The sequence below is a fragment of the Strix uralensis genome, chromosome 8 (genome assembly GCF_047716275.1).
Source record: "Strix uralensis isolate ZFMK-TIS-50842 chromosome 8, bStrUra1, whole genome shotgun sequence".
Classification (NCBI taxonomy): Eukaryota; Metazoa; Chordata; class Aves; order Strigiformes; family Strigidae; genus Strix; species Strix uralensis.
This window is the reverse complement of record NC_133979.1, coordinates 33,859,281-33,871,605: the sequence shown is the minus strand read 5'-3', so window position 1 is coordinate 33,871,605 and position 12,325 is coordinate 33,859,281. Positions and strand designations below refer to the sequence as shown.

At 37.5% G+C, this 12,325-nt stretch overlaps 1 protein-coding gene across 3 annotated transcripts in view; it reads left to right on the top strand.

Moving 5' to 3' along the window:
* The first annotated feature begins 98 nt into the window (after positions 1 to 98).
* TPR (translocated promoter region, nuclear basket protein) overlaps positions 99 to 12,325 on the top strand; it is a 39,675-nt gene continuing 27,448 nt past the window's right edge. For all 3 annotated transcript variants that reach the window (XM_074877136.1, XM_074877135.1, XM_074877134.1), the window contains exons 1-14: positions 99 to 301; positions 1,984 to 2,088; positions 2,542 to 2,615; positions 3,989 to 4,085; positions 4,446 to 4,549; positions 5,224 to 5,388; positions 6,154 to 6,246; positions 6,369 to 6,449; positions 7,910 to 7,997; positions 8,520 to 8,660; positions 9,552 to 9,643; positions 10,483 to 10,680; positions 11,205 to 11,312; positions 11,836 to 12,062. In XM_074877136.1, the coding sequence (XP_074733237.1) occupies positions 151 to 301; positions 1,984 to 2,088; positions 2,542 to 2,615; positions 3,989 to 4,085; positions 4,446 to 4,549; positions 5,224 to 5,388; positions 6,154 to 6,246; positions 6,369 to 6,449; positions 7,910 to 7,997; positions 8,520 to 8,660; positions 9,552 to 9,643; positions 10,483 to 10,680; positions 11,205 to 11,312; positions 11,836 to 12,062 (1,724 nt within the window). In that variant the 5' untranslated portion in view covers positions 99 to 150. The remainder of the gene's footprint in view (positions 302 to 1,983; positions 2,089 to 2,541; positions 2,616 to 3,988; positions 4,086 to 4,445; positions 4,550 to 5,223; positions 5,389 to 6,153; positions 6,247 to 6,368; positions 6,450 to 7,909; positions 7,998 to 8,519; positions 8,661 to 9,551; positions 9,644 to 10,482; positions 10,681 to 11,204; positions 11,313 to 11,835; positions 12,063 to 12,325) is intronic.

Genomic DNA, 12,325 nt, shown 5'->3' with positions numbered 1-12,325 from the left:
CGTGGGCGCGCGCTGCATGCGCCTGGAAAACTACACTTCCCATGATGCCGCAGGGCACGGCCCACCGGCGCCATTCCTGCGCCTGCGCTGTTGGGCGTGTGGCGGCCGGCGGCGCTGAGGCCGGAAAGCGCAGCTGTGGCTGCTGCCAAGATGGCGGCCGTGCTGCAGCAGGTCCTGGAGCGGGCCGAGCTCTCCAAGTTGCCCAAGCCGGTGCAGGGGAAGCTGGAGCGCTTCCTGGCCGATCAGCAGAGCGAGATCGACGGGCTCCGAGCCAGGCATGAGCGCTTCAAGGTGGACAGCGGTGAGTGTGGGGAGGGGGAAGCTGAGAGGACGGGAATGGAGGTGAGGGGGCAGCGGGAACGGGGCAGGCCCCGGGGTGGTCCCTGGGGAGGGGGCTGAGTTGCCCAAGGGCTGAGCGGGATCCGCTCGTCCGGGTCCTCGGGCAGAGGCAGCGGGCTGACAGCTCGGCTGGGGACGGGTGAGCTGGGGTCGGGCCGATTTGCCCCCCCCACCTCCGACGCGCTTTTAGCGAGTAGCAGTGTCGTGGCCCCCTCTGATGAGAGGAGTGGGGGGGGCAGGGCTGGGCCTGACAGGTCGTGGTTGCCTGCGAAATGCTTTCAGGGGGTGACCTGGGGCCTGTGAGGTGGGGACGTGCGTTCTCTGCCTGGCCGGGGGCCGTGAGGCGGGGGCGTGTCTGTTGACTGGGAAGGGTCCCTTCAGTTGAGGCCTGATAGGGTTTTTTCTCTCAGTTTTGCTTGGCAAGAGGAGTCTGATTTTATTTTTTTCTTTTGCGAAAGACTACTTGGGGTTAAAACTGCATTCAAAATCGGCTTAAAGAACAGCTTTTCATCAGATTTTTAACAAGCTTCAGTCTGCTTTGATCCTTGTTGTGGAAAAGAAATAATGATTTGTTTACCCAACTCTCAAATAACCTTAGGTTTATACTTTTTCTGTTAACTTCCATGTTGAAGACCATAATCTTTCTGTTAAATGCTCCTGATAGAATAAACGTTTTGATATTGATTTGGAGGTCACTTGATCACAGAAAGATAATACCAGTAGAGAACTGGGGTAGAAATGAGACAAGAGTGTAGATGAGTGTAAGCGCTGGGCAGGGTTGTGAATATGAATTAATTTATCAGGTGGGTGATGTACTTCTGATATAAACTTCCACCCATCTCTTTCATGATAAAAATCTTGCTAAAGTAAATTAATAAATATAGTGTAAATTAAGGTAACCCACAGATTTTAACAGGTCAGTCTCAGGTCGGTTCTTTTCATATGTGGTTGGAGGAGCAGCATTATTTGAAGTTGTAGGGTATGATAGGAAGCATAAGATAAATAAAAATCCTTTGGTATTTCCTTAGAAGCCCCACTATGCCAGAGGGTGAGATTAGTTCTGCTTTTATTAAGTATTTTACAGTTAAGCTCTCTGACACAGTTGCTGTTTCAGATAACCAAAATTTAGATCTGATTATTTTTTTCAATGCTATGGGATATGCAGCATTGAGCATAAGAGTTCATTTTAAGAAGTGTTCATTAAAAATAATCAGATCCCTTGATACCTAGGGTTGTGTGGATTTTATTGTATGTGCATAGAAAGACGCTACAGATAAAAGAAGTTTTAAGTTGTTGAGACTCTACTGCATAATTGTGCTGATACAATGTTCTCTAGCTACATCAGAAATGTAAAAGAACTATTAAAATTAATTAGGCTGTTATTTTATGGATCATTTCTGGAAGCAGATCACTTTCCATGCTAACAAAGTATTTTAAACAATGTTAATTCAATCCAGAAATGCATTTTTTTGCTTTCAAAAATACCTTTTTTCAAATTCTACTGCAGTCTTATTATTTTTAGCTACTTTCTTTAGAAATACTGTTCTTTATTAAAGATGTCCATTAATAAGGATCCTTGATAAAGGTGAGAGAGAAAAATAAATGTTTATTAAGTGGAATTGAGTTAACATTGTTATTTTGCAGAACAACAGTACTTTGAAGTAGAAAAGCGTCTGGCTCAAAGTCAGGAGAGACTTGTTAATGAGACACAAGAATGTCAGACTCTCCGTGAGGAGCTTAAAAAACTTCGTGAGTATAACTGCACATTCTTAAGATTGGACAGGATATTCATTCTTTAGTCCAGTGTTATGCTGCAATGTTTCAAGTTTTAAATAGGAGTTGCAAACCCATCCATCAACTACATTATTTCTGCAAGAGAGATGTTTTGATTTTCTGTTTAAGTGGGGTTCTTTTTAATGGCATTTTTGTTAGAGATAAAAAAACCTCTTGCTTTCTGATTTTTGTAGTAATAGTAGTACAGTGGATTATGTATTGATCTTGACAATAAATGCCTCTGCTCTAAGGATTGCATTAGTTTGTCGCAGTACTACCTAGTCCATCCATAGCAAAGTCTTGAATTCTTCTTTCTCTATTTTTTTTTTAATGTTGTTAAGGGGAATTTTGGCTTCATTGCATTTGGAGAGTGAATTCTATCATTGTTACAGTGGAGATCCCTCACTACTGTTTCTTCTCATCCAACAGATGAACAGTTGAAGTCACTGAATGAGAAAAATAAAGAACTTGAAGCTGCTCAGGATCGTAATGCAGCCATTCAGGTACTGGAAAAACTGGATGATAAGTTGAAAGACTTTGGTTTACCTGTCTCATTGCAGCAAGGAACGCAATCAGTTTCCAAACTGGACTATATCAATATCAGCACAAATATGTATTGATGCACATACTTATATGGCTGTGCGTACAGGAAAATTGTGTAGGTTTTTTTAAGTAAATGCTGGTGTTTTAGCAAACTGAATTACAGGTAAACATATGTCAGAGCAGATGCTTTTATTTCAGTTTGGATAGATTTTTTTGTTCTAACTGAAACCTGTTGTGAAGTGACTTTAAGCCAAACCTCAAAAATCGGTCAAAGGTGTGAAGGGTTCTGTTTTTTTCCCTTACCCTTTCCCACACTCTAGCACAGTTTTCCTTGCGTGACGCTCAAAAGTCATGGGGTTGCAGGATGAGTCACTTCAGCTGACTGATCCATCCAGCAGAACACTAATTTTGCAGCAGGAAGTGAGAACATTATTATTAGATTGATTTGTCCACAATGAGAAGACGGATTGGATTGTTTCCCCAGAGGGGCTTACCTGGGCCTGGCTAACGTGGTTTGTATTGACACCTTAGAAAGCAGAGGCAGTACTATAGCCTATAAATGATCCAAGACTATTGACTTTTATTTGATTTTTATATTGGTTTGTTGCATGTGTTCATTCCTTGTAAACTATTTAACCAAATATTAACTTTTATTTAACCAAACTGTTTCAGTGAAGTCTTAACTATCAAAGCTGTCTTTCAAAGAATATTAAAATAAGATGCAGTTTTGAATACTTCCTGTTGCTTGTTTTGGATTTCTGTTAGGCCTTCAGTTTGTTTCATCTGCTCTGAGTTCAACCATTTTCATGCTGATCTTCATTTGAATACAGCTGGAACCAGAGGTAGTCCTGTGGCAGTCTGGACCTCTCTGCCAATTGAAAAGCAAAGGCATGAACACTACCTGTTCAGTACGCTGGTCTTGAAAGCTGTGTGATACTTCTCTCAGCTTTGCTGTCTAATCTTATGTGATAGTGGCATTTCGCACTTAAGCACAAAGGGCCGGCTGGACATCAGTATCAGAGTAATTTATGGGGAAAAAACATTAATTGAAATGTGTTGGCTATTAGGCACTAGAAGAGGTACATTAACCTGCATTTGTTTGAATTATATATGCCAGCATGATAGAAGAAATGGAAGCAGCCATGCTTTCATACTGTGTAGTTTAGACTGATTCAGCTGCCCACCATAAAAGCCTCTTAATCCCAGTGTTCAGTTGGCTGGGGCAACTTGTGGTTTAGCATGCTTCTCTGTGATGATAAGTGTCAATAGCGACTATAAACTGTTATAGAAAGCTGATCACGTTTCTTTATCGCTGTTTTGCAATTTTTTTCAGAGCCATTTAAGTAGAGAAAAAGAAGAACTGGAAGCTGAAAAGAGAGATTTGGTTCGAACAAGTGAAAGACAATCTCAGGAAGTCGAACATTTAAACGGTACAGCCAAGAACATACTAACAAAGTACTTCACATGATTTTGCTAAATAAAAGACATGCTTGAACAATTGAGCTAGTACGGAGTATCCAGTCTGTATAGGCAGCACCAGATAATGGATTAACAGGAAAGAGTATTCAGAGAAAAGAAAACAAGGCAGGAAATTACATGCTAATTGCAGAAGAACACAGCAGTTTGATGCTTGGTTTTATAGATACAAAAACCTACACTATACAGTATCTTATTGCACAGTATACAGTTACATTATATCTTGCTTGTTCTCGTTCTTTACAATTTAGTCAAGCTGAGTAATTAAAGCTGTTATACAATTAGGCTTTTTAACACTGATTTCCCTCCTCCAGAGGATGTTAAACGTTTAAATGAAAAGCTTACAGAAGCAAACACAGAAAAGGTGAAACTTCAATTAAAGCTGGATGAACTTCAAACATCAGATATTTCCATGAAGGTGAGTAGTACTTTATATGCATATTACGTGTTAAATGTTCTAATAAGTAATTGTTTACATGTGATGTAATCATTATTTTGGCATTATTGACTTGGAAAGTAGGTCGAGTGTGCTCCTGTTATTTATAACAAATTACTTTGTAATAAAAATTGGTGGCTGTGACTGGAAGTGCGACACATTTATAGAAGGCAAGGGGGCATCAAGTTGGGCAAGCATGTCCAAGCCTTATTGGTGGCAATGGTGGCTGCTCCTACCCACTAGGAAGAAGGACTCCAGTCCGTGAAGGTGGGTAGAACGGAGAAAAATATTTATTTTGAACCTGCACCGATTCTCTATGGGCGGAATAAACTCTATAAAGAGCTGAAAGAGAGGAGGAAAGGAGAAAAGAGGAGGAAATCTTTGATACCTTAATTTATTTCCTTTAGATATTAATCTAGTTAATATACCCAGCTAACGTAAACTTTGAGTAAAGTAGCTCAAGTTTCAAGAAGTTCTCGTAGTTTGAGACTGGTAAGTTAGTATTACTAATGTAATAAGGAACACTGCCTGTCATTTGGTGCTCTTTACCAAATTACAGTATGCTTCTGCTATTCCTACTCTGATCATAATACTTTGATTAGCTTCTTTATTTTCTGGGGAACCAGTATGATTACACTACGCAATTTTCTTTTTAGTATCGTGAGAAAAGATTGGAGCAAGAAAAAGAACTACTACAGAATCAAAACACGTGGCTGAACGCTGAGTTGAAAGCCAAAACAGATGAACTTCTACATACTGCCAGGGAGAAAGGCAATGAAATCTTGGAGCTTAAATGTAATCTGGAGAACAAGAAGGAGGAGGTAGTGTAATTGCTGAATGCTTTTGCCATCTCTTATAAACTATAGCTTCTGTTTAACTGTATTTTTTAATACCAAGTTTTTTAACTGTATTTTTTAAAACCAAGTACTTTAATAACTGTCTTTGAGTAAAAAAAAAAAAGTGTGTTTTGCAATTAATAAGGAGGTATTCTTTCTTTTAACTTGTGATTTTTAAGGAATACATGTAGTTAGCATTATCTAGAATAGAAAAGTCAAAGATTGTAAGCTAGAAATTTTGGAGTTCCAGATAACAAAGCTATATAATGGTACAATGCTATTAAAATGTATGGGAATACAGTTCTTAGTGAGGAGAAGGGGCAGAAGGATCTGACTTATCACACCACTCTGCAAAGAATGTTGATATTTTTGTTTTCCTGCAACAAAATACATGGCAGACTCAATGGCCCTATTTTGGAAATACACAGCTTCAGTGAACTTCCGTTTGAGTACCTGAGCAGTTTCTTTAATAACTATGACAATTGGACAGGTTTTCTGTGGCACTTAACTTCTCTGAGGCTTGTGGGTTTATTTGGTTATGCATAATGAGAGAAGTTTGGGGATTCTCGCTTTTTCGTTTAGCTGAACACATGAGAGCAAAGACTGTTAGAAAATGTGACCAATTATGCTCTTTCTGGAACTTTTGGGGTTTTTTTTAAAGTAAAAAAACAATGTGGTGGGTATTTTCCAAAATAAACTGGACTGGAAAGACAAATTTATAGATGATGATCTCATTTATTCTTTGAACAGGTTTCCAGAATGGAGGAACAGGTAAATGGCTTAAAACAGTCAAATGAAAATCTTCAGAAGCATGTGGAAGACCTTTTGAATAAACTGAAGGAGGTAAGACAACTTGAAGTACATGTGAAACAGCGTTACAGTTGCTTCAACAAATTAAAAAACAAAATGTGTGAAATAGAAATAGTAGAATGCTCCCTAACCCTCTCTCTTCTTTAATTTATTAGGGAAAAGAACAGCAAGCTAGTGTGGAGGAACGATTCCACAATGAACTGAATGCCCACATAAAATTATCCAATTTGTATAAGGTGAGTTTACTGGTTCTATTATAAGTGTATATTAATGTTATTTGGGTCTGAATCGTAGCATTAAATATAATGCAGGCCACTTTTGGTTTTTTTCCCCACAAATTGTGGATGTGGGGGAGACTAACTTCCACTGCAAAACATTGTGAAACATCCAAAACGTTGTTTTCTTTGTTGCTGTCTTAAGCACCATTTGAAATCTTACATTGCTTGGATCATTTTGTAGGTTAAGCAAAAATGAGGTTAAAATAATAATTTTATGCTCTCTGTTTTGAGGCTTCGTGATGTGTGAGCGTGGCTGTGTCTTATGATGTTGTATTAGGAGGTAAAGGTTTGTAAATTATGACTGTGCAAGAGATTTTTCTGAGTTTGGTTGGTAGACGTTCATTTCAAATAACGCTGCAAGTGTTAGTGATCTCATTAAGACACAGGTGAATGTCATGTATTGTGTCAAATAAGCACCATCTAAACAACTAATTTTTGTTTTGTTGGCTCAAAGAGTGAAAAATATCCTGTAACGTATTGACTAAGGGAAAGTCAGCTATAGAGGACAACTGATTGCTCTGTAGTTTATGCAAATTAGATTCACAGGTTAATGAATTCTGTTTCCTGTGTTTTCTTGCATAGATACCCCCATAAACATTCTACCCTGCTTAATTCTGAGTTCTACATTAATACTTTGATGAGCTGTAAACTGATGTCTGTTCAGCTGAACAGCAAGTCAATAGCTAACTTTTCTGGAGCATAATGCATTACCATTTGCCTTTTAATTTGGTTTTGTTTTGGTTTTGTTGGGGTTTTTTTACTCCTATTCATTCATGCTTTTATTACAGAATCATTGATTTGAAGGGGCTTAAAGTTTTGTCTTCTCCTTAACATAGGGTTTGCTACGTACTTATAACTGCTGACATATCTGTCTGACCTGATATTAAAAGCATCGAGATTGAGTGCCCTCCCATGGGAGCCTGTTCTGAGTCTTCACTGATTAGCAAAAGTTGAATCCACTTCATTTCAGTTATCTCTAATGGACCTGCAGAATTGCTAAAGTATTGTACGGTCTTGCACTTGTGAGATCTCTGACTGGAAGCAAAGGAACATAAACTGTTTATATAAGATGCCCTAAAAATACCAAAATTTTCAGAATGATCGAAATTGAGCGCTCAAAATTTCTCCAAATTTTCTTTAGTGAAGAGAAGGAACAAAGCCAGCACCAGCTATAAAGCAGCTAGGGGGCATATGTTTTATCTGGATTTGTCATATCAAATCAATGTCTGATACTTTATGCTCAGATGGGCAGTTTGCATTGAAGGAGGACTTTATCCAAGTGGAAGGAGAATGTCCAGTTTAGGTGAATCTTTTAGCATTTTACTCAAGAAAAACCTGCATGTCAGTTTGAACTTTCTTATAAAAATACAGTTGCTGTTGCTACGTACTAAAAGATTAAATAAAATGCTTTTATCTAGAGTGCGGCTGATGACTCGGAGGCAAAGAGCAATGAACTGACGGGAGCAGTAGAAGAGCTGCACAAGCTGCTGAAGGAAGCAGGTGAAGGTAAGCTGTGAGTGAGAAATGGGAAATGGAACAGAACAGTTGCACTCCTTTGTAACTACCGTGATGCATTGAAAAGTAGGTGTTGAGCGTTTATGAAAGGAGCTTCATTAGGCTTTTGGGATGGTGGGAACATCAGTCACTTTGTAACAAAAAATGTTACCTGGCTAGTTGAATTTACTTGGCGTGGGTGAGGGCGAGGGAAATATTTTCAAATATACCTGGAACTTCACTTTAGATTTTCATGAGAGGAGCTAATTTTGCAAGACACATCATTGGTTTAGTTTAGCAGTTTAGATTCCTTTTCACTGATAAAAGGACAGTTCACATTTTAGCCCTCTTCTAAGTAAAGGGGTTAGGCAGCAGTTCGTGCTTCTGTCGTGCTACTGAGTTTTCTTATCAGCATGAGCTTCTGCAGATCACATAAAGTAAAATTTAAGGTACATATGCAAATTTTGATCTTTTTAGAAGAAAAAAATAAAACCAACCACAACACTGCAAACTGCTTGTCTGATTTAATTTTAGCTAATAAAGCAACCCAGGAGCATTTGGCTGAGGTGGAAGAGTCAAAAGCTGTAATGGAGAAAGAACTGAGAGAGAAGATCAGTAAGCTGGAAAAGGAGCTGGAGAATGCTAATGATTTACTGTCTGCCACAAAGCGCAAAGGTAGGGATGATACTGGGAACTAAAATACATAAAGCCTCAGGCTTTCTGTCGTCTTGCATGAAAATAATATGCTGAATTTCTGGAGGAAGTAAGTGCATTAATCGTAATTCATCTTTGCTAATTTCCTGTCGTGAATTTTAGAAGCTTTTTCATGTGTGTATATATATGAAAATACATACTACCCCCACCACCACCACTAGAAAATGCATTTTTATCAAAATGTGTTCTGAAGTTCTTTTGTAGATCTGACTTACCTTTTCAAAGAAAAGGGAGAGGAAACATTTCCTTAAGGCCGAATGATCATGCTTTTAATGCTTTTCTGGAGAGGGGAGTGGGGATGAGAAACTATTCTTACTTTCCTTTAAAAAAAAAAGGCAACAGAAAACAAACTTCTGTCCTTAAATTTCAATTTAACATTAAATTTTGCTCAATATTCACTGTTGTATCTTTTTTTGGTGAAAGGAATAGTTTATTTGCTACATATAAGTAATTTCTAAAGGAAAGAGAGAGCAGAGCAGGAAGGAACAGAGAGGCATTCCGATGATTCCGATGTTAAGCCCTGCTCCAGCTATTTCATATTTGAAATATGATCTAAATTTTAAGAGTCTAATAGCAAAAGCCTTTCTGACCAGTTTAATTTGAAATGCTGAGATGTTGATAATGTATGACATAGAATATTGTATATAATACCAGTCACTTGCACGTGTATAAATATGATACAGATTACAGAAAATTCTTAAACCAGTAACTTTAAGGGCTTAAAATAGTCATTTAAAATACGGTAGTTATAAAGCACAAAGGCGTACAAAGACATTCTTTATATTAGTAAAGAATATTTATGTGGGAATTATTGCAGCTTTCTAACAGTAATTGGTGGGATTCTGTCTTCAGGAGCCATATTGTCTGAGGAGGAGCTGGCAGCTATGTCTCCCACTGCTGCAGCAGTAGCTAAAGTAGTCAAACCTGGAATGAAATTAACTGAGGTAAGTGAGAAGAAACTCTTCAATTTCAAGGCCTTTGGAATGCCAACAGAGATATACTAATAATAAAAGGGTGCAGACTTCATTCACTGTTTTGGGTTTGGTGTAATGCCTGACTGAAGTCGAGGAAATCTTTTCATGCGTTTGAGGCACTTTGAGCTAAGTTATTGGGATTTTTTTTTGCCATACCTTACAGTTTTTCTTTAGTAAATCTAAACATTTGTAAGGTCTTTTAAGTTGTTCTTCTGAAATATGGGGGGTTTTGTGCACATAAACTTATTTTCTATATGCATTTTTGGGAGGAGCTTTTTTTTTTGCTTATTTACATAATTTTAAAATCTGTACCTCTGTGCATTTGGCTGATACTTGCAGAAAAAATTAACATAATGGTATATATTCTAGGGTTTTTTTACACTTCTGTTTATGCAATTTGTATTTTGATTTTGTTTGTTACTGGTCATTCTGTCCAGCCATTACTTTCTTCTGTGCTTGCTGCTTTCTTTTGTGATACTAGTTTTGATATTTCTATTGTCTTAAACTTGCTTAAGAATTGTCCTTTTTACAAAGAATTCTTCAACTGCATACAGTTGCACAACAAAAGTTTGCCATTTTTAAATTAATAGGGATAACTGCTTTGCCATGGTATGAGTCCTAAAAACACATTGTTTTGAAAGTCCAACTTGTTTCTCTGAAGTAACTAGTTTAGAATTATATAAAATTATATACTACCTTAAGGTATGAATTGTACAATTACCAGTGGTTCTCTTTTAAGAAGTCTGTCCAGATGTGTCAAAAACAAAGAAACAAAAAACCAAACCAAACCAAAAAATGTTTTGTTGCAGCTGTACAATGCATATGTAGAAGCTCAGGATCAGTTGCTTTTGGAAAAGATGGAGAATAAGAGAATCAATAAATACTTGGATGAAATAGTGCAGGAAGTAGAAGCCAAAGCACCAATCTTAAAACGTCAGCGTGAAGAATTTGAGCGTTCCCAAAAAGCTGTTGCTAGTCTGTCTGCAAAGCTTGAACAAGCTATGAAGGTCAGTATAAAACAAAAGAGCATGTAAAATTATGGAAAAAATTATTTTTAATTCCTTAATGGCTGTTAGTAAATATATAAAATGGATCTTCTAGTCAACTTTTATTGGGGGAAAATATCTGTTGAACTTCTAGCTTGCGATTTATTGGACAGTATGAAGTATTTCACAGAACCAACATTTTTCAGAGTTTTTTTAGTGAAGGCTTAAATGTGGTGACTTACAATCTGTTTTTTCTGAGAGAGAATTCTTCATAAACAAAGACTAGTATTTGTCTGTCCAAAGAAATAAAATTGGACTTCAGTGCTCACTTCCCATTAATTTTTATGTATACACTAACTAATACAGCATGAAAGAGCATGGCTTTTGATTCCTAAATATGTGGAATTTAAACTCGGGAGTGTAGTTTTAAAGTAGTAAAGCAGGGTTTGATTCACAAGGCATGTCTCTACATGACATTATCTCTCTGGAAAGGCGTGTGTCTGAGTTGAATTGATATGTGCTTCTTAATGTTTATATGCTTGCAGGAAATCCAGCGATTGCAGGAGGATGCCGATAAAGCTAATAAGCACGCCTCTCTGCTTGAAAGAGAAAATCAGAGACTGGAAATCCAAGTAAAAGATCTTTCACAGCAGGTAGAATAAATGTTGCTGTGGTTAAATGTACTATTTGCAATTTATTTATTAATACGGTGCTGTGTTCCTGAAGTTTACTTGACAGTTGTGTTCAGCCACAGTCATGTAGACTTTGGTTGTCATAAGAGCCTTAGTGATGTTAAAAGCTTCTCCTTAGGACAGCGTGGTATTTTACATTTCTGCTTACAAAACTGGCATAAGTTTAGCTGTATAAAAGTGATGCTGCTTAGGATAATAGTTAAACATCTGACATGGAAAACTCATATATTTAACTTCTTTGATTGGAATGTCCTGTGTTTGTAGAACTGAACACAGATTATCTACTTCTGATCTTGAAGTGGTTTTCTTTTGTCAAACTGTTTTTTCTATAATATAATTATTTTACAATGATTTATTGATTGTAATAGTTTGTATATTGTAGGAAAAAGTACTTAATTTCCAAGTACTTTATTTCTAATACATTGTTTTTTCAGAGCGAACTTTTGAGTCTGTGCAAGTCTTAGACTAGAATGTTCTCTTTCAGATTCGTGTGCTTTTAATGGAACTTGAAGAAGCTAGAGGCAATCATGTGATTCGTGATGAAGAAGTGAGCTCTGCTGACATCAGTAGCTCTTCTGAAGTGATATCTCAACATCTAGTCTCTTACAGAAATATTGAAGAACTTCAGCAGCAGAATCAGCGTCTCTTGGTGGCTCTTCGGGAGCTGGGAGAGGCGAGAGAAAAAGAGGAGCAAGAAACAACATCATCTAAGTTAGTTATCTGTTCCTTCTAGTAAACTGTTTCTACTAAGTAGTATCAGGGATTTATTCAAACACTTTTCCAGTTTTTTGCTTCTGATTGCTATTGTGTGCATATGTAAGTGAGCATATGCTCATGAGCAGCTATGTAATTCATAAAGGCAAATTGTTATTAAGCAACATTGTCTTCAGGTGTAGATTAAAAGGGCTTTATAGCTATGTATCTTGTAATAGGTCCTCATCAAAATCCAAAGTGAGAATAACTGTCAGTCTTTT